This window comes from Argentina anserina, chromosome 5, assembly GCF_933775445.1.
Source record: "Argentina anserina chromosome 5, drPotAnse1.1, whole genome shotgun sequence".
Taxonomy (NCBI): domain Eukaryota; kingdom Viridiplantae; phylum Streptophyta; class Magnoliopsida; order Rosales; family Rosaceae; genus Argentina; species Argentina anserina.
In genome coordinates, this window is record NC_065876.1 from 15,210,026 (window position 1) to 15,228,798 (window position 18,773).

The following is an 18,773-nucleotide window of genomic DNA, read 5'->3' on the forward strand; positions in this document are numbered from 1 at the left end:
ATTCCTTTTCGATCTTCGTCCGATGACATAAAAATCTTGGGATGATACGATCAAAATCGTATGTAGATGACAAAAGTATCGTCCATCTCGACATGAATGTCATCACCATAGTACGACGAGCAATGATTTTACCTATACGAGCACGTGAAATATTGTTAGAAATAAAAGCGTGTCAATGAACATTTAAATAATGAAATAGGAAAAAGGAAAAGAAAATATAGTATGAAGCCCAAAGGGCTATTGTGCTCGGCAGGCCATAGGCCCAAAAGGGTAGAGAAGACAGGAGTAGCTTCTCTTGAGCGAAGAGTTTGCTTGTGCAGTTCGCGTTTCTTGCGTAGATATGCGGGAGGAGCAATTTTGAATGCTTTGATGCGGGGTCTTGCGGGGCAAAAAGATGTTTTTGCGAAGCGAATGCGGAGGAGACCCTGCGGGACTGCGGGGCTGGCTGCAGGGGCTGCGGGGCTAGCTGCGTGTGGGGCTACGGGGCTAGCTGTGTGCAGGGCTGCGCGTAGGGCTGCGTACGTGCGTGCAGGGGCTGCGAGCAGAGGCTGCAGGGCAGCAGGGGGGTCGCAGGGGTTGCAGGGCAGGATCTGCGTGCGGGACTGGCTACGTGCAGGGCTGCGTGCGGGGCTGCAAGGGTGCGTGCATGGGTGTTGCAGGGGCAGCATGCGGGGGAGGGGGGCTGCAACGACGACGAGCAGGGGCTGCGCCGACGAGGAACGCCGACGGGAAGATGCCGGAGGCCGGAGACGACGGCGTGAAGGTACATATATTGGCCTCCATATAGTTGATGAAGATCCAAAGGTGTGGAGGACAAGTCATGAAGATTTGATATGCAAAAAGAGAATTGAAGTTGTTTCCTAATTGGACTAGGAAAAGATTATGGTTTGTTTTTCCTACCAAATAAGTCTCCACCGATTTGATTATGGGTAGATTGATATATATTTGGGAATATATATTTAGTTAAATGGTGTTTGGGAATTGTTATAGAAAAGGATTCAAAATAAAAGGTGTATTCCATATTCCTATGGATTTTTTCCTTTTCTATGTGAGATGTATTAGGAAGGGAAGTTAGGTTTAATTCCTAGGGTTAGGGAATACATGTGGCTGCTATATATATGATGTATATAGGCAGTAGGTTGGGTAGCCTTGAAGCACACACGAATAGAGAAGAAACGAGGTGAAACCAAATAGAAGAAATTTCACAAAAAGGAGAGCTTAGTGCTAGGAGATCTGTGTGACTCCATTGAAGACCTTAGTGGCAACATCAACGTTCTTAGTGAGGTTGATCATCCGTGTGACTACAACGATCTTAGTGAGGTTGTATCGACACTTGAAGCAACGATCTTAGTGAGGTTGTTTCGTACTTGGTTGTGACTATCAAGTAAGAAGTATTTTTACTTTTGAGAATAACATTATTATTGATTAAGGTGTAATCATTGTAATATTGTTTATTCAATAGAAAAGTAAAATTCTTCTACATATTCCGCTGCTATTACTCGTTATTGTTCTATCTTGTATTTTCACGGCGGCCGGCGGTGGAGAAGAGAAAAAATTTCTAGGGCTCTAAAAGTTTAGGGTTTGAGGGCAAAGTGCGTGATAACATGTTTCAGGATGAAATAATTGTGTATTATTGAATGATATGAGGGTCTATATATAGGAATTACAAAACCACAATACCGTAGGATTCGGAGTCCTAATCTATTACGGAGATGCTAATTTATCTCCTAACAGAAAACTTATTAGGCTAAGACACATATAAGGGTAGAATAGTAATTCTCCCGGAACAGTTTGGTATTTATATTAGTTGGTTTTTATGATATGGAAAGCTTAAAAAATTCTCAGTTTTTCTTTAACACTTTTTGTATATTGTGTCTATATAGGCTATACACATGGTTAAAAAGACTTCTGCTTATAAGAATTGACTCCGACAATTGGAGCTTGAGCATAGTGGGGGAAGTACACCTATGAAGAAACGTAACATAAGTGAAACAAGTAAGAACTTATCAAATTGAACTAAAATAATAAAATGTAGAGTTCTTTGTATAATTATATGTCAATATTTTTTATAGTGTTTGTTGGTTTGTTTATGTAGGAATTTTTGGTAAGAGCAATTTTTGTTTGTATCACTAATTTTTCTTTTTACCAGCTTTCGTTAGAATTTGGTGATTCATTTTCAATTAATATAATTATATGTGATAACAATTTAGACTATAAAAGTGATAAAGTTTGTAGACTTGGATATTACTGTGTCGAGATAAAAATTTGGGTTGTGGAACCACTATGGGGACAGACAAGAAAGAAAAAATGTTCACTGAAAGACAAAACACTATAGAGGGATGTACAACTTATTCTGTCCCCAAATTGTACCAAAACAAAATGAGGATGATACAAATAGAGACGGACATATTTTTCCTCCTCATCCATCAATTGGGACTGATTCCGCCCCCCTATAACGTTAGTAGAGACGGAGTGTTGTATCTCCCCATACTCCCAATAGCTAGTAGTGCTGCATTCAACATTGCACAACGCTTGCTGGCTAGTATGCTCTCTGACTTGATGAACATTGAGCTTTGTGCTGGTTTGGCATTGCTGTAAAACTGTTGTAGTTGGCATTGTTTTTTTTTTGTTACATTGTCATTTGGCATTGCTTTCTTTTGATACTGTTGTTGGCATTTGGTACAATTTGCTACTTTTCTAAACCTCAACGAGCACGGAGTTTGCTCTATGTATATAAAATTGTAAACTTAACCTGGGTTTTGCTTATAATTAGGAAATAAACAATGAGTCCATTGATGCGAACTGAAGTTGGTTTAATTCTATATTTTCTTCTATGAAAAGAAGAACCCATTGTATTTGTAGCTTTACCACCCGACAGGGAATAAGATATCAAATTTGCTTCTTGCTAGAGTAATGAAATTCTTCAAGTTGCATTTGGGTGCTGCATCTGTGATTTCTGTGTTTCACAGTTGCCTTGAGATTATATAGGCATTGTTTTTCACTTTCAAGATGTTCTTTTATTAAAGAAAGCTATGACGTTTCTAGATTAAGATTCATATTCAATATGTTACATATGTGTGTATATTAGATTCAAATTTCTTACGGATCAATAATATACCAATACATCAAGCAGACTGGATTTGATACAGAAGCAGATTAATACCTTGTATAAGTAGACTAAGCTTGTTTTGATATCAAGTTGTTAGTCGATCTATATTAAGCTGGTATATCATATGGATAAGCCGGTATATCAACTCCGCTCCTTCAATAAGCGACTTGTCTAGAGTAAGACTGAAGTGATTCCTGAGAGGAGCAAATTTGTAGCACCACCTTCCTCGGCCAACCAAAGAAGCCGTGAAGCTACACAAAATGTCCGTATACGAACCTGATTGAATCAATATATTTCATGTACAAAGAGGGTAGTGAATCTTATTTTTTGTTGATCAATTGAGCAATGGAATACGAGAATCAACGTCCATATATAGAGAGTTTGACTAAAGTCAATGAGTAGTTCGAAACCAATTTCGTATATAAGATGAGCAAGTTGAAACTTGGAATTAGTGTATCCAAGTGAAATGATGAGCAGGTTGGAAAGTGTAGACAAGTAGAAGGTAAAGAGAACACACAATTATAAGATGCAGATGCAGATACAGTGGATCTCGAAGTCGAAGAATCAATTGTTAAATTCTTACGTAAGGAGTATATTTATTAGTTTGCTCTTACGTCAATTATATTTATATATGCTTCTAAATAATTATAATCACTTCTCTTAATCCAGATGTGACATTATGAGATGAGGACATGTCTCTGTAACTACGTTTTCACATTATAAAACTTCATTCGATGTAATTATTTGGAGTCTGTGAGGGTGGTAATGAGATGAGGAGATTCAAGAATCAACTCAATCAATAGCTGGATCATAAACTTGGTAGCCATCCTATCCTAATCAATCCGCTGGTTATGACGAAATTTGAGTTGGAATTTTCCAGATAATCTGATTATTTTTATAACAAAGAATCCTCTTGGAATCTTTATGAGGTGATTATATAGATGTTCTAAAATATAATTGCACGCACAATTATCGGCAAATGGGAAAATCACATGAAATCTGAGAAAATTATATTTTACATGCTGAATATATGTTGCATCTTATTCCAACATTTCTCCACATTGGTACATAGATATCAATCATATGCCTAACTTCTTAGGTCAACTATGAAGCACTTGACGATTAATCTTGTGGAGTAATATCTGCTCTTCTTAAGACTAGAAACAAATTTGAAGATCATTCTCTTTCACCCAACATAATCGATCAGCTTCTGCATGTTTTGCCTGATCATGTTTTACAAAACTTGTATGCTTATGTGAATGGCTGGCTGGTTATCCCAACTTCGGCCTTGAGCATATTCTTTATATATAATCTTTACATGCTCGATGATCGAACTATTCCTTTAATTTTGTTTTAACTCAGATCTTGAAATTAATTTTAATTTTGTGTCTTACTTCTTAAAGTGACACTTGTTTTTTAAGTTCTATTATATAACAAACCACTATAGTGACTTCTACCGACACTAAGTTATCAGAGATTGTACGTATAAAAAAACTAGTTGAAAATTATATCTCAATTAATTTAAATTGAAATTTGATTTCGTGCGCACACATTATTTTTCAATATAAATTTAAAAAGTAATATCAATGTTTTAGTGACAACAAAGTCGATGGAATATGTTATTTTATCAAGACTAAGATGACATACATAAATTGGACAAAGACTTTTTAGATACATGATTACTAGCATCCAAAGCCAATTTGCTACTTGCCATAATTTAGAGTAACTTAATCAGGGCGCTCTTTCTTCTAGTTGTCAACTTCTTTTTAGTTGTACCTCGCTTTATTTTCTTTGCAAGTTTGCTAGGCCAGTTGCCCTTGTGGCCTCATAATTTTCTTAGTTCAGACAAAATGGAAAACCACACAAAAGATGATTTTCCAAGCCCTATAGAAGTATAGATACCATATATCATGACCATAAAAATTGACGAAAATCTGAAGCAGATGGTTGTGGAACCTGGTCTCACAGAAAAATTACAGAAATGTAAACATATTAGCTCTCTGATTGCTTGGATTATAACATGCTTATGTACCGATACATCAAGTAAACTTACTCGATAATTACAGTCCTACTGAATTTGGACCTTTGAAACTGATCTGAAAATGAGAAAGAAAAAACAAAAATCGAAAGGCTTTGTGTTTGGGGAATCTCAGGGCGAGAACTCCAGCAGGCCACCAGTATTCTAAAACGGGAGGAACAAATTGAATAATAGCTGCAGGGTGCCACTGAATTTACTATTTATAGTTTCCTCACCATTTTGATATTTGGAAATGAATATCTAAATGCGACGGCGAATAGAACAAAAGAAAGAAACGACGTCAGAGAGGGAGATGGGACTCATGGGAGGCATTGGGAGGCCGGAGGGGGAGAGGGGAGCTGTGGCTCGAGAGCATGAGCGCATGCATCTCTCTCTGCAACCTCAATGCGATTTCTATATTGGTGAAAGTGTGTGCCAAGCCACGATCTACTCTCTCTCTCTCTCTCTCTCTCTCTCTCTCTCTCTCTCTCTCTCTCTCTTTAACTCGCCGTTGAACAAATCATGATTCCCACCGATTTCCACTTCTTCAAGTCATTGCGTCATCACCCTAAAGAATCCACCTTTCTGATTCTCTCTCAATCTCTATCTCTCAGCTTCTTCTGAACTCTCTCTTATTCTTAAGCTCCTTGCTTGCTTCATCATTCGATATGTTCTAGTTGACTTTACAGCCGTGAGAAAGTACAATGTCCATGATGGGTTGTTTTGCATACGTATGACCGGGACCCACGTGGGCCAAAGTTGGAATCTTTCTTTCTCCCCGCATATAATCAAGATTCAGTATAGTCGGTCCAGATTGAAAGCTTTGGAATTGTGGGAGGGGATTTGGTCCTTTCTTTTGAGATTGAGTTGTGTCTTGTTTCTGTACTCTACTGTCTCCCTCTGTTGCTCTCTTTGTTCCTTGTGTTGCAGACACTGTTTTCATGGGTAATTCAGGAAAGTGTATATAAAAACATCCACTTGGGTATCTTGAGGAATCTTCAACCGGTAAGTTATGCTTATTCCTTTTTTCTTCTTCTTCTTCTTCTTCTTCTTGTAACTTACTTCCATTCAGTTGGAGACAAACCCAGTTTGGAACTGCAACTGGTTCTGGACCTCTTGGTTTCTATCACTTTTGTCTTTCCAAACTGGTCAAATTACTGGGTGAAAGAATTGTTTCTGTTGTTCTCTCTCTTTGTTTGTTTGGTTCAAAGTTTGAATCTTGTAAGTGAAACAAGATTTGACCGGTTGAATTCAAGAGATAATCTTTGGAAAGTGGGGGGGGGGGGTTTGATTTTATGCTTTCTTTACTCTATTGATTCTTGCCATGAATATTTGCATCTTTGAATTTGTATTCTATGATTTCTATTACAATACTACAATGAGCTGTTGGTTATTCGATTGGTTTTGGGGGTGTTTGTGGCCTGGTTTGACGAAATATGAGATTTGTTAATTTGAAAAGAGAATCTAATCTTCATAGAGTATGATGTAGGATATTGTTGTTGATTTTCTTGTGAGCTATGATTGGTTGAGTTAGTTTTTGTTTATTCTGGGAGAATAGTTCTTGATTGTTGTTTATGATTGTATGAAACCTGGACAGACTGGGATTTGAAGGCAGAACAGTGCAAGTTGAATTGCTCTTGTGATATCCTCTTTATCAATCAGCTTCCAGCTTAGAGTTCATTCATTCCTAATTCAAGGATTCAGCAAAAGGGTGATCATGGAAGATGATGTTTTATCACCAGCTACCATGCTGGGAGCTCCAACTGATTCCGCAATGGATTTAGACTTCATGGATGAATTGTTCTTAGATGGATGCTGGTTGGAAGCAACGGAGGGACCTGGATTTCCTAATCAGAGCCCCCTAAATTCTGGTGCCATCATGGACTCGTCTTTCTGGCCTACATCGGGGACCAATGGAAATTTCTACGCAAATCCTTTTCAGACCATTAATCAAGCTCAGACACCACTGTTTAATGAACTCCAGGAAGAAGCTCCAGCCAATATACCATCTTCTAGCCAGACTATGACAGATATTGTTAAAATCTCCGGTCAGTCAGGAAATTCTATAATCCAAGGTCATGGCCTTAGTAGAGGTATCTGGATTGGTCGCATAGAGAATCAAGTTTCTGCACCGTCTGTGCTGGAGAGATTAAAGATGGCACTTGTGTACATGAAAGATATCATGAGGGACAAAAATGTTCTTGTACAGGTATGGTTGCCAGTGAATAGAGGGGGTAGACGTGTTCTAACAACTAATGATCTACTTTCCTCACTTGATTCTAGCTGTCCAAGGCTTGCCAAGTATCACGACATCTCTGTGAAGTATGAGTTCTCAATTGGAGGAAACTCTAAAGAGTTAGTTGAGGGCTTGCCTGGTCGAGTGTTCTCGGCAAAGGTTCCTGAGTGGACTCCTGATGTTCGATTATTTAGGCGTGATGAGTACCCAAGGGTTGGTGATGCTAAACGGTATGATGTTCGTGGAACTTTTGCCCTCCCAATCTTTGAACAAGGTTGTCAGACTTGCTTGGGTGTAATTGAGGTTGTTACAACCACCCAGAAGGTGCAGTATCAACCTGAGCTTGATAGTGTTTGCAAGGCACTTGAGGTCTGTACTTTCTCCTTGAATCAGCACATTGTCTTTGAATTCCTTTCAATTTCAGTCAGTGAGTGCTGTATAAATCACTGCAAGAGTTGACATCGATCGAAGTTGCTTGCATCAGTCTCAGAGATGTCATTACTGATATCTAAAATTTTGAATTCATATATGTGGTGAGTTGTGACTGAGAGTTTTTTGATATAACTGTCATGCCAAATTAATGGTTTTCCAATCTTTACATTTGTAAATTATTCGTGCTTGTGGTTTTCTCTTTTGCTAATCCTTTAAATCTGTCTCTAGATTGGAGAGATTAACTTAAATCTCTTTTGCTTCAATATTTCATCTCTTTCTTTCAAACTTAAAAGGTGGAAGCCAAGCCTATATATACTCTAATATTGGATAGTTCAATGTGATTGCTTATGAGAAGATTAACTTTATAAGAGAAGATGACCTTTTATTTTTTTCACGCATTGCGTACATTCATTCAAGTTTCGAATGTCGGGGAAAACTTTATATATTGTCTTATGTAGATAAACCTCCCTCTACTGCTTTGTACATAAATCTTAGTCCAGCATTCTGGTCTTGTTTCTTTCCCTGGTCTATGTTTCTTTTCACTGCTGGAGAAAAGAGATATTTTCATTTCTTGATTTCTCTTTTTTATTTATTAAAAAGAAGGTTATATTATTTCCCATAAAAAAAAGAGAAGGTTATATTATTCATAGTTTGGTTTACTGTCACTCAAGTAAATAAATTTTAATTAGTCTAAGCTGCAAATCACTGTAAGCTTGCAATACTAAGAACTTTGATCCTCCAATCAAAAAATAAAATAAAAACTTTGATCCATGTGAGATCCTTACATACTTTTCTTTCCTTGCCTTGTCCAGATGAGTTGTTCGCGTAAATGTTGTTTCCTAACATGGTTAAGCTTCCTAAATTGCAGGCTGTTGATCTTCGGAGTTCAGAAAATCTGAATACTCATACTCTTAAGGTAACTGCATAGTTTCCGGAAAGGAAAATTGGTTTATCAAATTTTCTGATATTCCTTATATGGTTATTTGGTGGGTATTATCTTAGCAGGTGAATAAAAAGCCCTACCAAGCTGTATTGCCTGAGATTCAAGAGGTTATGAAATCTGCATGTGAAACGCATAACTTGCCCTTGGCACAAACTTGGGTGTCATGTATCCAACAAGGCAAAGATGGTTGCCGACATTCTGATGACAACTACGTTCACTGCGTTTCAACTGTGGATCATGCTTGCCACGTGGCTGATCCCCCTATCCGGGGTTTTCATGAAGCCTGCTCTGAACATCACCTGTTAAAAGGCCAAGGCATAGTTGGGAGAGCTTTCATGACTAATCAACCATGCTTTTCAGATGATATAACTTCCTCTGGTAAAACGGAGTATCCTTTATCTCATCATGCCAGGATGTTTAACTTGCATGCAGCTGTTGCGATACGTCTACGGAGCATCCACACTGGTTCAACTGATTTTGTCCTGGAATTCTTCTTGCCAGTGGATTGCAGGGATCCTGAAGAACACAAGAAGATGCTAACTTCACTGTCTTTGATCATACAAAATCTCTGCCGGAGCTTACGGGTTGTCACAGACAAGGAGTTAGAGGAAGAAATAGATTTGCCAGTCAGTGAAGTGACCATCCCTTCAGATCCCAGGCCTAGTAGTATTGGCTCTTTTCCGGAGATGCAACAGACTGATAATGATGTCTCCATAATCCCAAAGGAAAAGGCAAGGAAGATGCCAAGTCCGAGATCGTCAAAGTTCAGGCCACAAGACTTGAACGTAAAAGAAGGTGTTGACAGTGTTGGAGAGTTTTCTAAAATCGGTGAGGGTAGCTTCTCAAGTGTTGGTGTGAGTAAGACAGGAGAGAAAAGGCGTACCAAAGCAGAAAAAGCTATCACCTTGGAAGTTCTTCGAAAATATTTTTCTGGTAACCTGAAAGATGCTGCAAAGAGTCTTGGAGGTATACATTTTGTTTTGTGAAATATATGTCATGCTCTGGCTTTTGTGAAAGTTTTTGTGGTATTTTAGGGCCCTGTTAAATGCTTAATTTTCCTGGTGGTGCATAATCTCTTCACTTTGTTTTATTTCAAAATTTAATGTCAACCCCATTTGAGACTCATACAACTGGAGTTGTATATATGTGTATAATTTCTATCATGTGTTAACTGTGCTTTGTATAATCTATTAAGTAGATATGTAATACATATATAATGCAAAAATAAAGTTGCTTGTGTCAGAATATTTTAGTTTTACCAGCTTATAACAACTGAATTATGCAAAAATGATAGACTGCAATGAATTTTCTCTTCTTTTTATGGTTGTTTCTTCATAATTATCGTTAACATTGTCTTTTCTCTCTTCCCTGTTGTTCAGTTTGCTCCACAACCTTGAAAAGGATATGCCGACAACATGGAATCAAACGATGGCCATCTCGGAAAATCAAGAAGGTTGGTCACTCCCTAGAGAAACTGCAGCGTGTAATTGATTCGGTCCAAGGTGCGTCCAGTGTTTTCCAAATCAATTCTTTCTATACAAACTATCCAGAGCTAGCCTCTCCAAATTTGTCTGGGACCAGCCCGTTTTCAACTTCAAAGCTGATTGATCAGTCAAGGCCATCAGATGTGCCACCTGAAGGTGGTGTTTTGAGTCCCCAAGCTACTGCATCAAAATCTCCATCGTCTTCATGTAGTCAGAGTTCCAGTTCAAGCCAGTGCTGTTCCAGCAAGACAGAGCAGTGTCTTCCCACATGGAGCGTCGCAGGTAGTGACGATCCTATTGGTGGAGATAATAGAATGTTGAAGAGGGTCAGAAGTGAAGCAGAGTTGAATGCCCTTCGTCAAATTGGAGTGGAAGAGCTAATGCAAAGATCCCAGAGCCATAAAAATCTCTGTGAGCAACAAAACTTGCAGTCTTTTTGTCCTCCATTGAAATATGATGGCCAGATAGCTCAAGACGGGGCTGCTCGAAAAGTAAAAGTCACATATGGAGATGAGAAAACTCGGTTTCGCATTCAAAATAACTGGAGATTTGGAGATTTGGAGCAAGAAATCGCAAAGCGATTTGGTATAAACGACATGAGTAGATTTGATATCAAGTACTTGGATGATGATTCAGAGTGGGTCTTGTTAACATGTGATGCAGATTTGGATGAGTGCCTTGAAGTATGTCGCTCTTCACGATGTAGTACAATTAAGCTCTCCGTTCAGCTTTCTCGTCGTCGGTTAGAAAGGTTCTTAGGCAGCGGTGGCCCTTCTTGACGGATTGTAACTCGTAAAGAGTTTCATGAGTTGCAACATGGATTAAGAACTGCGAACTGCACTTTCAGGTTAAATCTAGTCCAGGTGTTGAAACCTTGCATAAATTGGAGCATGGGAACGGAAGTTTCACGTCTTGACTGAATCTGTTGAAAACAATCAGCGTTGTTATCTGGGACCTTCATGCTCCATCAATTAGTTATATTAACTAGCTAGTTAATAGTTGTCTGTACATTGTAGTGAATGAAAATAATTGTTCCTTTTGTTCAAATTATGGAGCAAGCATTGTGTTTCTTTTTCCCCATTCTGATAAATTATATCAAATCATATGATTTTGTCGACAGCGCATTGCAACGTCCAGTGTGTCTGGCTGCGCCGGAGCATAAAAATGACCCGAGTTTTCCGATTTCAATTCGTTGCACAAATGTCCTGACCGTGCACTGTAAATCAAAGAACGATGACCTCGGTGATGGTGAACATACAGTTGCACCTGGTGAGAGCTATCAGTTCTCTTTTCGAAACAACTTCAGCTTCTGGTATTGGAGCAACAAATTTTTCTTCTGCAGATTTTGATGGGGGAATGAACAGAAATGGTTCGATATAGAGTAAAAACCTAAAATGGTACCTAGATTTTTGTCAAAAGTACTTTTTGGTATTTACGAATTTTTATGACCCAAAATGATACCTGAACTATTGTTCTGTTACTTAATATGGTAGATCCGTTAGTTTTTCAGTTAAATTGATTATATGATATATATATTTTGACTTTTTTGGCCCAATAAGTAATGAGCAAAACAGCAATTTGAATTAATTTTGTTATTTTTGCTCAACAATATATGTACTAAAATTTGTGTTATGTTTTGTATTACCCGAGTTAGTTTTAAAGTCTCATCAAATTTGCAAATATCATATATCACATATATAATATATAATTATCCTCAATCAATGACCATGCATAGTTTGATGGAAATTTGTGAGAATTTTAGACAAAAAATAAAAAAAAGAAGGGAGCAAAAATCTATTATCTACTGTGTATAGACCATTTTGCCCTTCTAAATATGTGCTACAAACGGAAAAACTAACAAAAGTACCATATTTGGTAATGATGCAATAGTTCATGTACCATATTGAGTAACAAAAATTCTTAGGTACCAAAAAATACATTTCATAAAAGTCCAGGTACCATTTAAAATTTTTACTCTATATATATGGTCTGAGGAGATGGGAGGAATAATGAATGTTTTTTTTTTATCAAAGTGGTCCGTAATGATCCGTGCTGCCGGTGGAAGAAGTAATCGGACGTCTGTATGGGAATGAAGGCAATTAACTATAGCTAGTTCTATAGAGAGAGAGAGAGAGAGAGAGAGAGAGAGAGAGAGAGAGAGAGAGAGAGAGAGAGAGAGAGAGAGAGAGAGAGAGAGAGAGAGAGAGAGAGAGAGAGAGAGAGTGCCATATTTTGAGTTTGCAGCCTCTAGTAAATTTGTTGGTTAAAATGACCGGGAGAGAGAAAGGGGCAAAATAGATTTATCACCAATTCCGACAAAATTGGTTAGCGGTGGTGCTGGTTAAATCCAACCGAACACACTATACACAATAGACATGTTTACTAATATGTAATGAATTGAAAATAGAAGAATTAATTACGGGATGACATAATTTTCTTGTTTATTAATACATAGGAAAATTAGAATGAATATGGGTCTCACCTCCTCATTATGAATCGATTCGTCCTAAAACCCCTAACTTGATACCCAAGGAGGAGGTGTGTATCAGAATCATTTACTCCATCAGTTCGGGTATCAATTTTTGTTACCTAAACTACCCTAATTTAATTGAGAATATTTTCAAATTGTCCAACCCAAATTAAGAATATATATATATATATATATATATTCTTAATTTGGGTTGGACAATTTGAAAATATTCTCAATTAAATTAGGGTAGTTTAGGTAACAACCACATATATTCTACGTGAGTACTTAAAGTTAATTCGTCTCTTTTTCTAATAATATTCTCTAATTTTTTCTCTTTTATTTACATAGTTTATGATCGATAAATGAAATTTAATTGAAGTTGATTTGTCTTATTGGGTGTTAAAGGAAAAGAAAATTGGTGTATGTCGTTCTGATTGTAAAAATTGGTGTAGCACTATTGAATGGTAGAAGAAATAAGCGATTTCATAGATATATATGGGTATTCCAGTATCAAATTAATTTTAATTCTGATTTCAATGGTAAGTAAACAACATCAATAATTAGTATTGTTTATGTTATAATTCCATGTGGAAAGTAAACAGTTCAATATAATTGAAATCTCCACATCTAAATCTATTATGTCTCTCATTCCTAATGAATTGCATTCCTGATGAGTTCCATTTCAAGTTAGTAAACGTGTCATATGTAAAGTTGGCCTAGCTCGAACTCAACTCAACTATTGAATGAGTTGGAGCATGTAACACCCCATTCCAGATTAATCCTATTAATATGAAGTTAAGGTGTTAAAAATAGATTCTAAGCTTGATCCATCATCAAATTGTATAACCCCCAATACTAATAAGCTTCTCTAAGAAAGAGAGAAACCCCTTTCAAATACCCAGGCCACTCTTTTCCTTCCCGATCCCCGAAAGTTCTTTCTCCTCTTAATTTTTGCCACTGCTAGAGGTTTCTTCTAGGGGTGTTAATTGAAAACCGAAAACCGAAAAATAACCGAACCATAACCGAAAAAAAACCGAAGAAAAAAAAACCGCACCAAACCGCAAAAAACCGCACCAAACCGAAAGATTTGGTGTGGTTTTGGTTTGGGATGTTTGGAAACCGAAACCGAACCGAAAAACTGAATATATATATATATTATAAAGAAATTATATTATTTATAGATATATTTAATAAACATAATTAAATATGTTATCGATCGAGACCCAAACTTTATCAAAATTCAGTGAATTTTTTACCATATCTGTATTTATATATGCTGATCACATCCGACGGTCGAAATTTAATAATTTGAATTTTAGATATTGGAACCACAACATGTCTACTAATGTGGTATAACTTGTTTAGTGGTCTTTTTGCAAATGTATGCAGTTGTGAAGCAACTATATCTTATAAATAGAATTTTGCAAATCTGTCCGCATGATGCGTTACGTATAGTGAAATATGGTTATGGTAAAAAAATCACATATTTTCGATAACGTTTGTGTCCCGATCGAGGCGGTCAACCCTTTTTACGCTTATTATCCCCTATGGATAGCCTTATCCCTGTAACGTAAAATATTTGAAAAATTTACACGAGCTGCTACATCACATATATGTGAGAGTGTGTGCATGAAAAAATCCACCAAAACTAGTCAAGAAGGAGGGGGTAAGAACAAATTCACTTAATTAGATGAAATTAAGTTAATGTTGACCACATCGATCGAGACCCAAATATTATCAAAATTAGATGAATTTTTTACCATATCCTTATTTAAATATGCTGATCACATCTGACGGTGAAAATTTAATATTTTGAATTTTAGACATTGGAACCACAACATGCCTACTAATGTGGTATAACTTGTTTAGTGGTTTTTTACAAAATGTATGCATTTGTGAAGCAACTATATATTATAAAATAGAATTTTGCAAATCTGTCCGCATGATGCGTTACGTATAGTGAAATATTGTTATGGTAAAAAAATCACATATTTTCGATAACATTTGTGTCCCGATCAAGGCGGTAAACCCTTTTTACGCTTATTATCCCCTATGGGCCTATGGATAGCCCTATCCCTGGAAGGTAAAATTTTTGAAATTTTTACACGAGCTGCTACATCACATATATGTGAGAGTGTGTGCGTGAAAGAATCCACCAAAACTAGTCAAAAAGGAGGGGGTAAGAACGAATTCACACTTAATTAGATGAAATTAAGTTAATGTTGACCACATCGATCGAGACTCAAATTTTATCAAACTTAGATGAATTTTTTACCATATCCGTATTTAAATATGCTGATCACATCTGACGGTCAAAATTTAATATTTTGAATTTTAGACATTGGAACCACAACATGCCTACTAATGTGGTATAACTTGTTTAGTGACTTTTTGCAATTGTATGCATTTGTGAAGCAACTATATCTTGTAAATAGAATTTTGCAAATCTGTCCGCATGTTCTTTTTATTTCGTTAAGAATCAAGTAGATAGACAAGGAAAGAAACTCCGATTTTCTTTACAAAATAACCGAAAGAAAAACCGATATAAACCAAAGAAAAACCAAACCGAACCAAACCGAACACAATTGGTTTTTGAAATAAAAAGTGAAAAACCAAACCGAACCAAACCAAATAAATAGAACGGTTTGGTGTTCGGTATCACCTATAAACCGCACCATTCACACCGATTAACACCCCTAGTTTCTTCCTCCTTTTTCTTTTCTGCCCCGGAGTTCTCTCTTTTTTCCCCTAAAACTGACCAGGTCCCCCCTAGATAAGGCTGAGAAGGTCAACATGTAGTGGCCCGAGTTAGTGAGTCAGTGGAAGTGATGAAGTCAAGGAGGTTGGCGGTAAGATAAACTCGAGCACGTCGGTGCTCTATTTGTTTTCCACCGACATCTCTCCAACTTTTCTCCCATTTTATCCATCCTTACACCTTTTAATTTATTAATTTGTTTCTTTTTCTTTTATTTACTTCTATTTTACATTTTTACCTCTTAGTGACAAAATATAAAAATATTTCAATTTCCTGTACAGTTTTCCAACACAAACTCTATCCAACATTAACTTTAACTAGAATATACTCCTAGAAAGTCTCAATTTGCCACTAATTAACTTTAGTAATAAAGTAAGAAAGTGCTAAATTATTTTTCTCATTCTTCTGTACATAAAATAATTGTTCTCGACAATTACTCATCAATAATACTTATATACAAGTATATATATATATATATATTGCAATATATAACTTGTCCTGGATATTACAGAGCATTTTTAACAAAGAGGGAAAGTTATTTAATAGTGGGAGGTGATTTTTTTTGTTTAGTCAAATACAACGATTAATATTCTACAACATATCAGCCGAACACACTGAGTTCTAATATAAAAAATGAGACTTATACTATTGTACTAACTACCAAATGGTAGTCGAGGAGTAGTTACCTGTAGAAGTGGATAAAAAATTTTTTTTTTCTAATATTAATATTTACTTGAAATTACGTTGGATATCCTTATTAGTTTGAATAAATCACAGTGTGCTGATATTGAGTTGCATCATTTGACCACCATTGTTCTTAATTACATGGCGTTAATTGCCTCATTAGACACCATATCCATACATCATCTGCACACAGAGAAGGACACAGTTGCTGACATTCTTGTGAAGAATAATACTTTTCAAGCAAGAGACATTTGCATTATAGATGAGCCCCTTAGTCTTGTTGCTAAAGCTATTATTGATGATATTTTAATTGCTAAGAATACAGTTTTAAGACCAACTTATGTTCTTTCTTTTTTTTCTTAGGCTTTTGGTATCGTTTGTACCAAAAAACTGTTTACAAGACCCTTGATAAAAACCTAAGTCTGCGCCTCCACTCGTCGATCTGATTCTTGAAGCTGCCCAGGTAACATTTCACTTGCAACTCAAAATCTGCGTGCTTAGCTTTTCTGGGTTTTGATGAATTAGTCTCAGCGGTTCGTGGTGTCTTGTTCTTGGTTTTCTGGTGATTATTTGATTCCAAGTATGACCAAGGGTAGTAGTTTTGGTTCTGAAATTGATGGGAAACGATAAAGACATGAGTATTGTTGCTTACTGTGTTTACAATTCTATTTTCTTGTTTGATTCTTGAATTGAATTTCTGAGCTCATTTGAATCGTATGGTAACTTCCTTCAATCTGGGTTCGGTTTTTCTTTCGTGATTAAGTTTTGCTCTTCTTTGTGAATATGAGGCTTGAATTACAACAGTGTTTCTTTTGCGTCAACTTGTTATCACATAGATAGGATTGAGCTAGGTCATTAGTCTATTTGGAGTCAGAAACATGTCTATAGTTCTGGTTGCTGGAAATGTATATCCAAGGTTTCATCGCGGCAAGTATGGAACAACTGTTTTAATCATGTTATTTTACTGTGTAGGCTATTAGCGGTGATATAGGATGTTTGTTTTTCATTGTTCTCATTTTTGTGCTTCACAACTTTTGGTTCTTGCGAATTTATTGGCACATATTGTTATACATTTGTTACATTGATGTCTCATGTTTCCGGTGTACAACTTTTGAGGTTATCTGACACTTGTAATCATCCTTGTTGTTAATCACAAGCAGATGGGGAAAAAGATGAAGAGTAAAACGGACAGGGAGACTATTGTTTCTAATCCGGTTATTGATTTGAAGTCTATTATCCATCAGCATTCTCAATTCATGGACAAGCTAGTTGAGCTCATCCCTGCTAGGTTCTACTTACCCACTGACGATGATGAAAAACCGTGGTTTCAAGGCCTAAGCAAGCCTGCAAAAGCTTCAGCTAAGAAGCTAACAAAGCAAAATATTAAGAAGGCTCGTCTAGATCGATTTGATCCAGATAAGATTTCCACAACAACCCTTGATTTGTTAAAGCAAAGTTTGGAGAAGGAGAAGGAGAATGATGATGAGAGTGATAGTGGTGAAATGGAGACTAAACCTGTGGTGCCTGGTCTGGACGATGATGACAGGTCAGTGACATTTGAAGAACTGCAGCAACGGCTTCGACGTAAAATCGAACAGTTTCAGTCTGGTCGCAACTGTGGAGTTTCTGAGAGAGCAAGGAAGAGGATGGAAAGGAAGGAGAGATATGAGAAAGGCGCTGAGGACAGAAAACGGAAGAGAGAAACTGCATCTGATGAAAAGAAACCTACTAGTACTGAGTCAGTGGACAAGAATGTTGAACAAGAGGTTGCAGAGGCTTCTAAAGGGCTCACATTCAGTCGTGTCAAACTTGGGGATGATGATGACATTGGAAAGAAGAAGAGAAGACTGTCAAAGGCGAAGGAGCTTGAGAGGGCCAAACAGTTGGAAGAAATGAAGAAAGACCCAGAGAAAGGCAAGTCTCTCTTGTGGAAAACAGCAACTAGTAGAGCTGCTGGGGTTAAGATTCATGATGATCCAAAGTTGCTGAAACAAAGCATTAAAAAGGAGAACAAGAAGCATCAGAAGAATGCTGAGAAATGGAAGGAAAGGGTTGAAACCACACAAAAGTTAAAGGCGGACAAACAGAAGAAGAGATCTGATAATATATCAGCAAAACTTGATGAGAAGAAAAAGCGCAAAATTGCAAAGAGAGAGAAGAAACTAATGCGGCCAGGATTCGAAGGTCGCAAAGAAGGTTATGTCAATGGGGGTGTATAAACTCTCATTACGGATTAAGCTTCTACCATCGCATTATTGTATGGTTACTACCAGATTTAGTACAAGCAGGATATTACAGGGGATCTCAACTAGAGGACCTTTGTTCTTCTAGAGCTTCTCTCCCCTTTTCGGTATTTGTAATTTCAACTATTTACATTCTTGCAGCTTGAGTATGAATCATATTCTTTTTTCTCTTTTAATCTTATTAGTTGCGAGAAGAGTTCAAATCAATTCAAGTGTAGCGTGCCAATTTGTTTTGCCAGCATTTGTTGCTGAGATCTGATGCCTTTTTTGTTTGTTAAGAAACCTGATTGTTACCTGATGCTGTTGCCCTTTTCTTTTTTAGGAAGATACCTGATTGCCTTGTATTGAAAATCAGAAACTCTTGACCGTGCCGAGTTCCCCAGAAGCTCAAATAGGAATT

The 18,773-nt window shown here is 37.0% G+C and overlaps 2 protein-coding genes across 4 annotated transcripts; both read left to right on the top strand.

Annotated features, from left to right (window-relative positions):
- Positions 1–5,443: 5,443 nt before the first annotated feature.
- Positions 5,444–11,391, top strand: LOC126794029 (protein NLP4-like). Of its 3 annotated transcripts, none has more exons than XM_050520671.1 (5): positions 5,444–6,131; positions 6,724–7,731; positions 8,663–8,710; positions 8,797–9,703; positions 10,117–11,391. In XM_050520671.1, the coding sequence occupies exons 2-5, from the start codon at positions 6,844–6,846 to the stop codon at positions 10,998–11,000; spliced, it is 2,727 nt and encodes a 908-aa protein (XP_050376628.1). In that variant the 5' UTR covers positions 5,444–6,131; positions 6,724–6,843; the 3' UTR covers positions 11,001–11,391. The 3 variants fall into 3 exon arrangements, with proteins under 3 accessions (XP_050376628.1, XP_050376630.1, XP_050376629.1); XM_050520673.1 differs by having other exon boundaries at positions 8,800–9,703; positions 10,117–11,390; XM_050520672.1 differs by lacking the exon at positions 5,444–6,131 and adding an exon at positions 6,183–6,347.
- Positions 11,392–16,499: 5,108 nt separating this feature from the next.
- LOC126794035 (uncharacterized) lies at positions 16,500–18,511 on the top strand. The gene is made up of 2 exons (XM_050520682.1): positions 16,500–16,593; positions 17,291–18,511. Exon 2 carries the CDS (start codon positions 17,291–17,293, stop codon positions 18,347–18,349), a length of 1,059 nt encoding a protein of 352 aa, XP_050376639.1. The 5' UTR covers positions 16,500–16,593; the 3' UTR covers positions 18,350–18,511.
- The last annotated feature ends 262 nt before the right edge of the window (positions 18,512–18,773 follow it).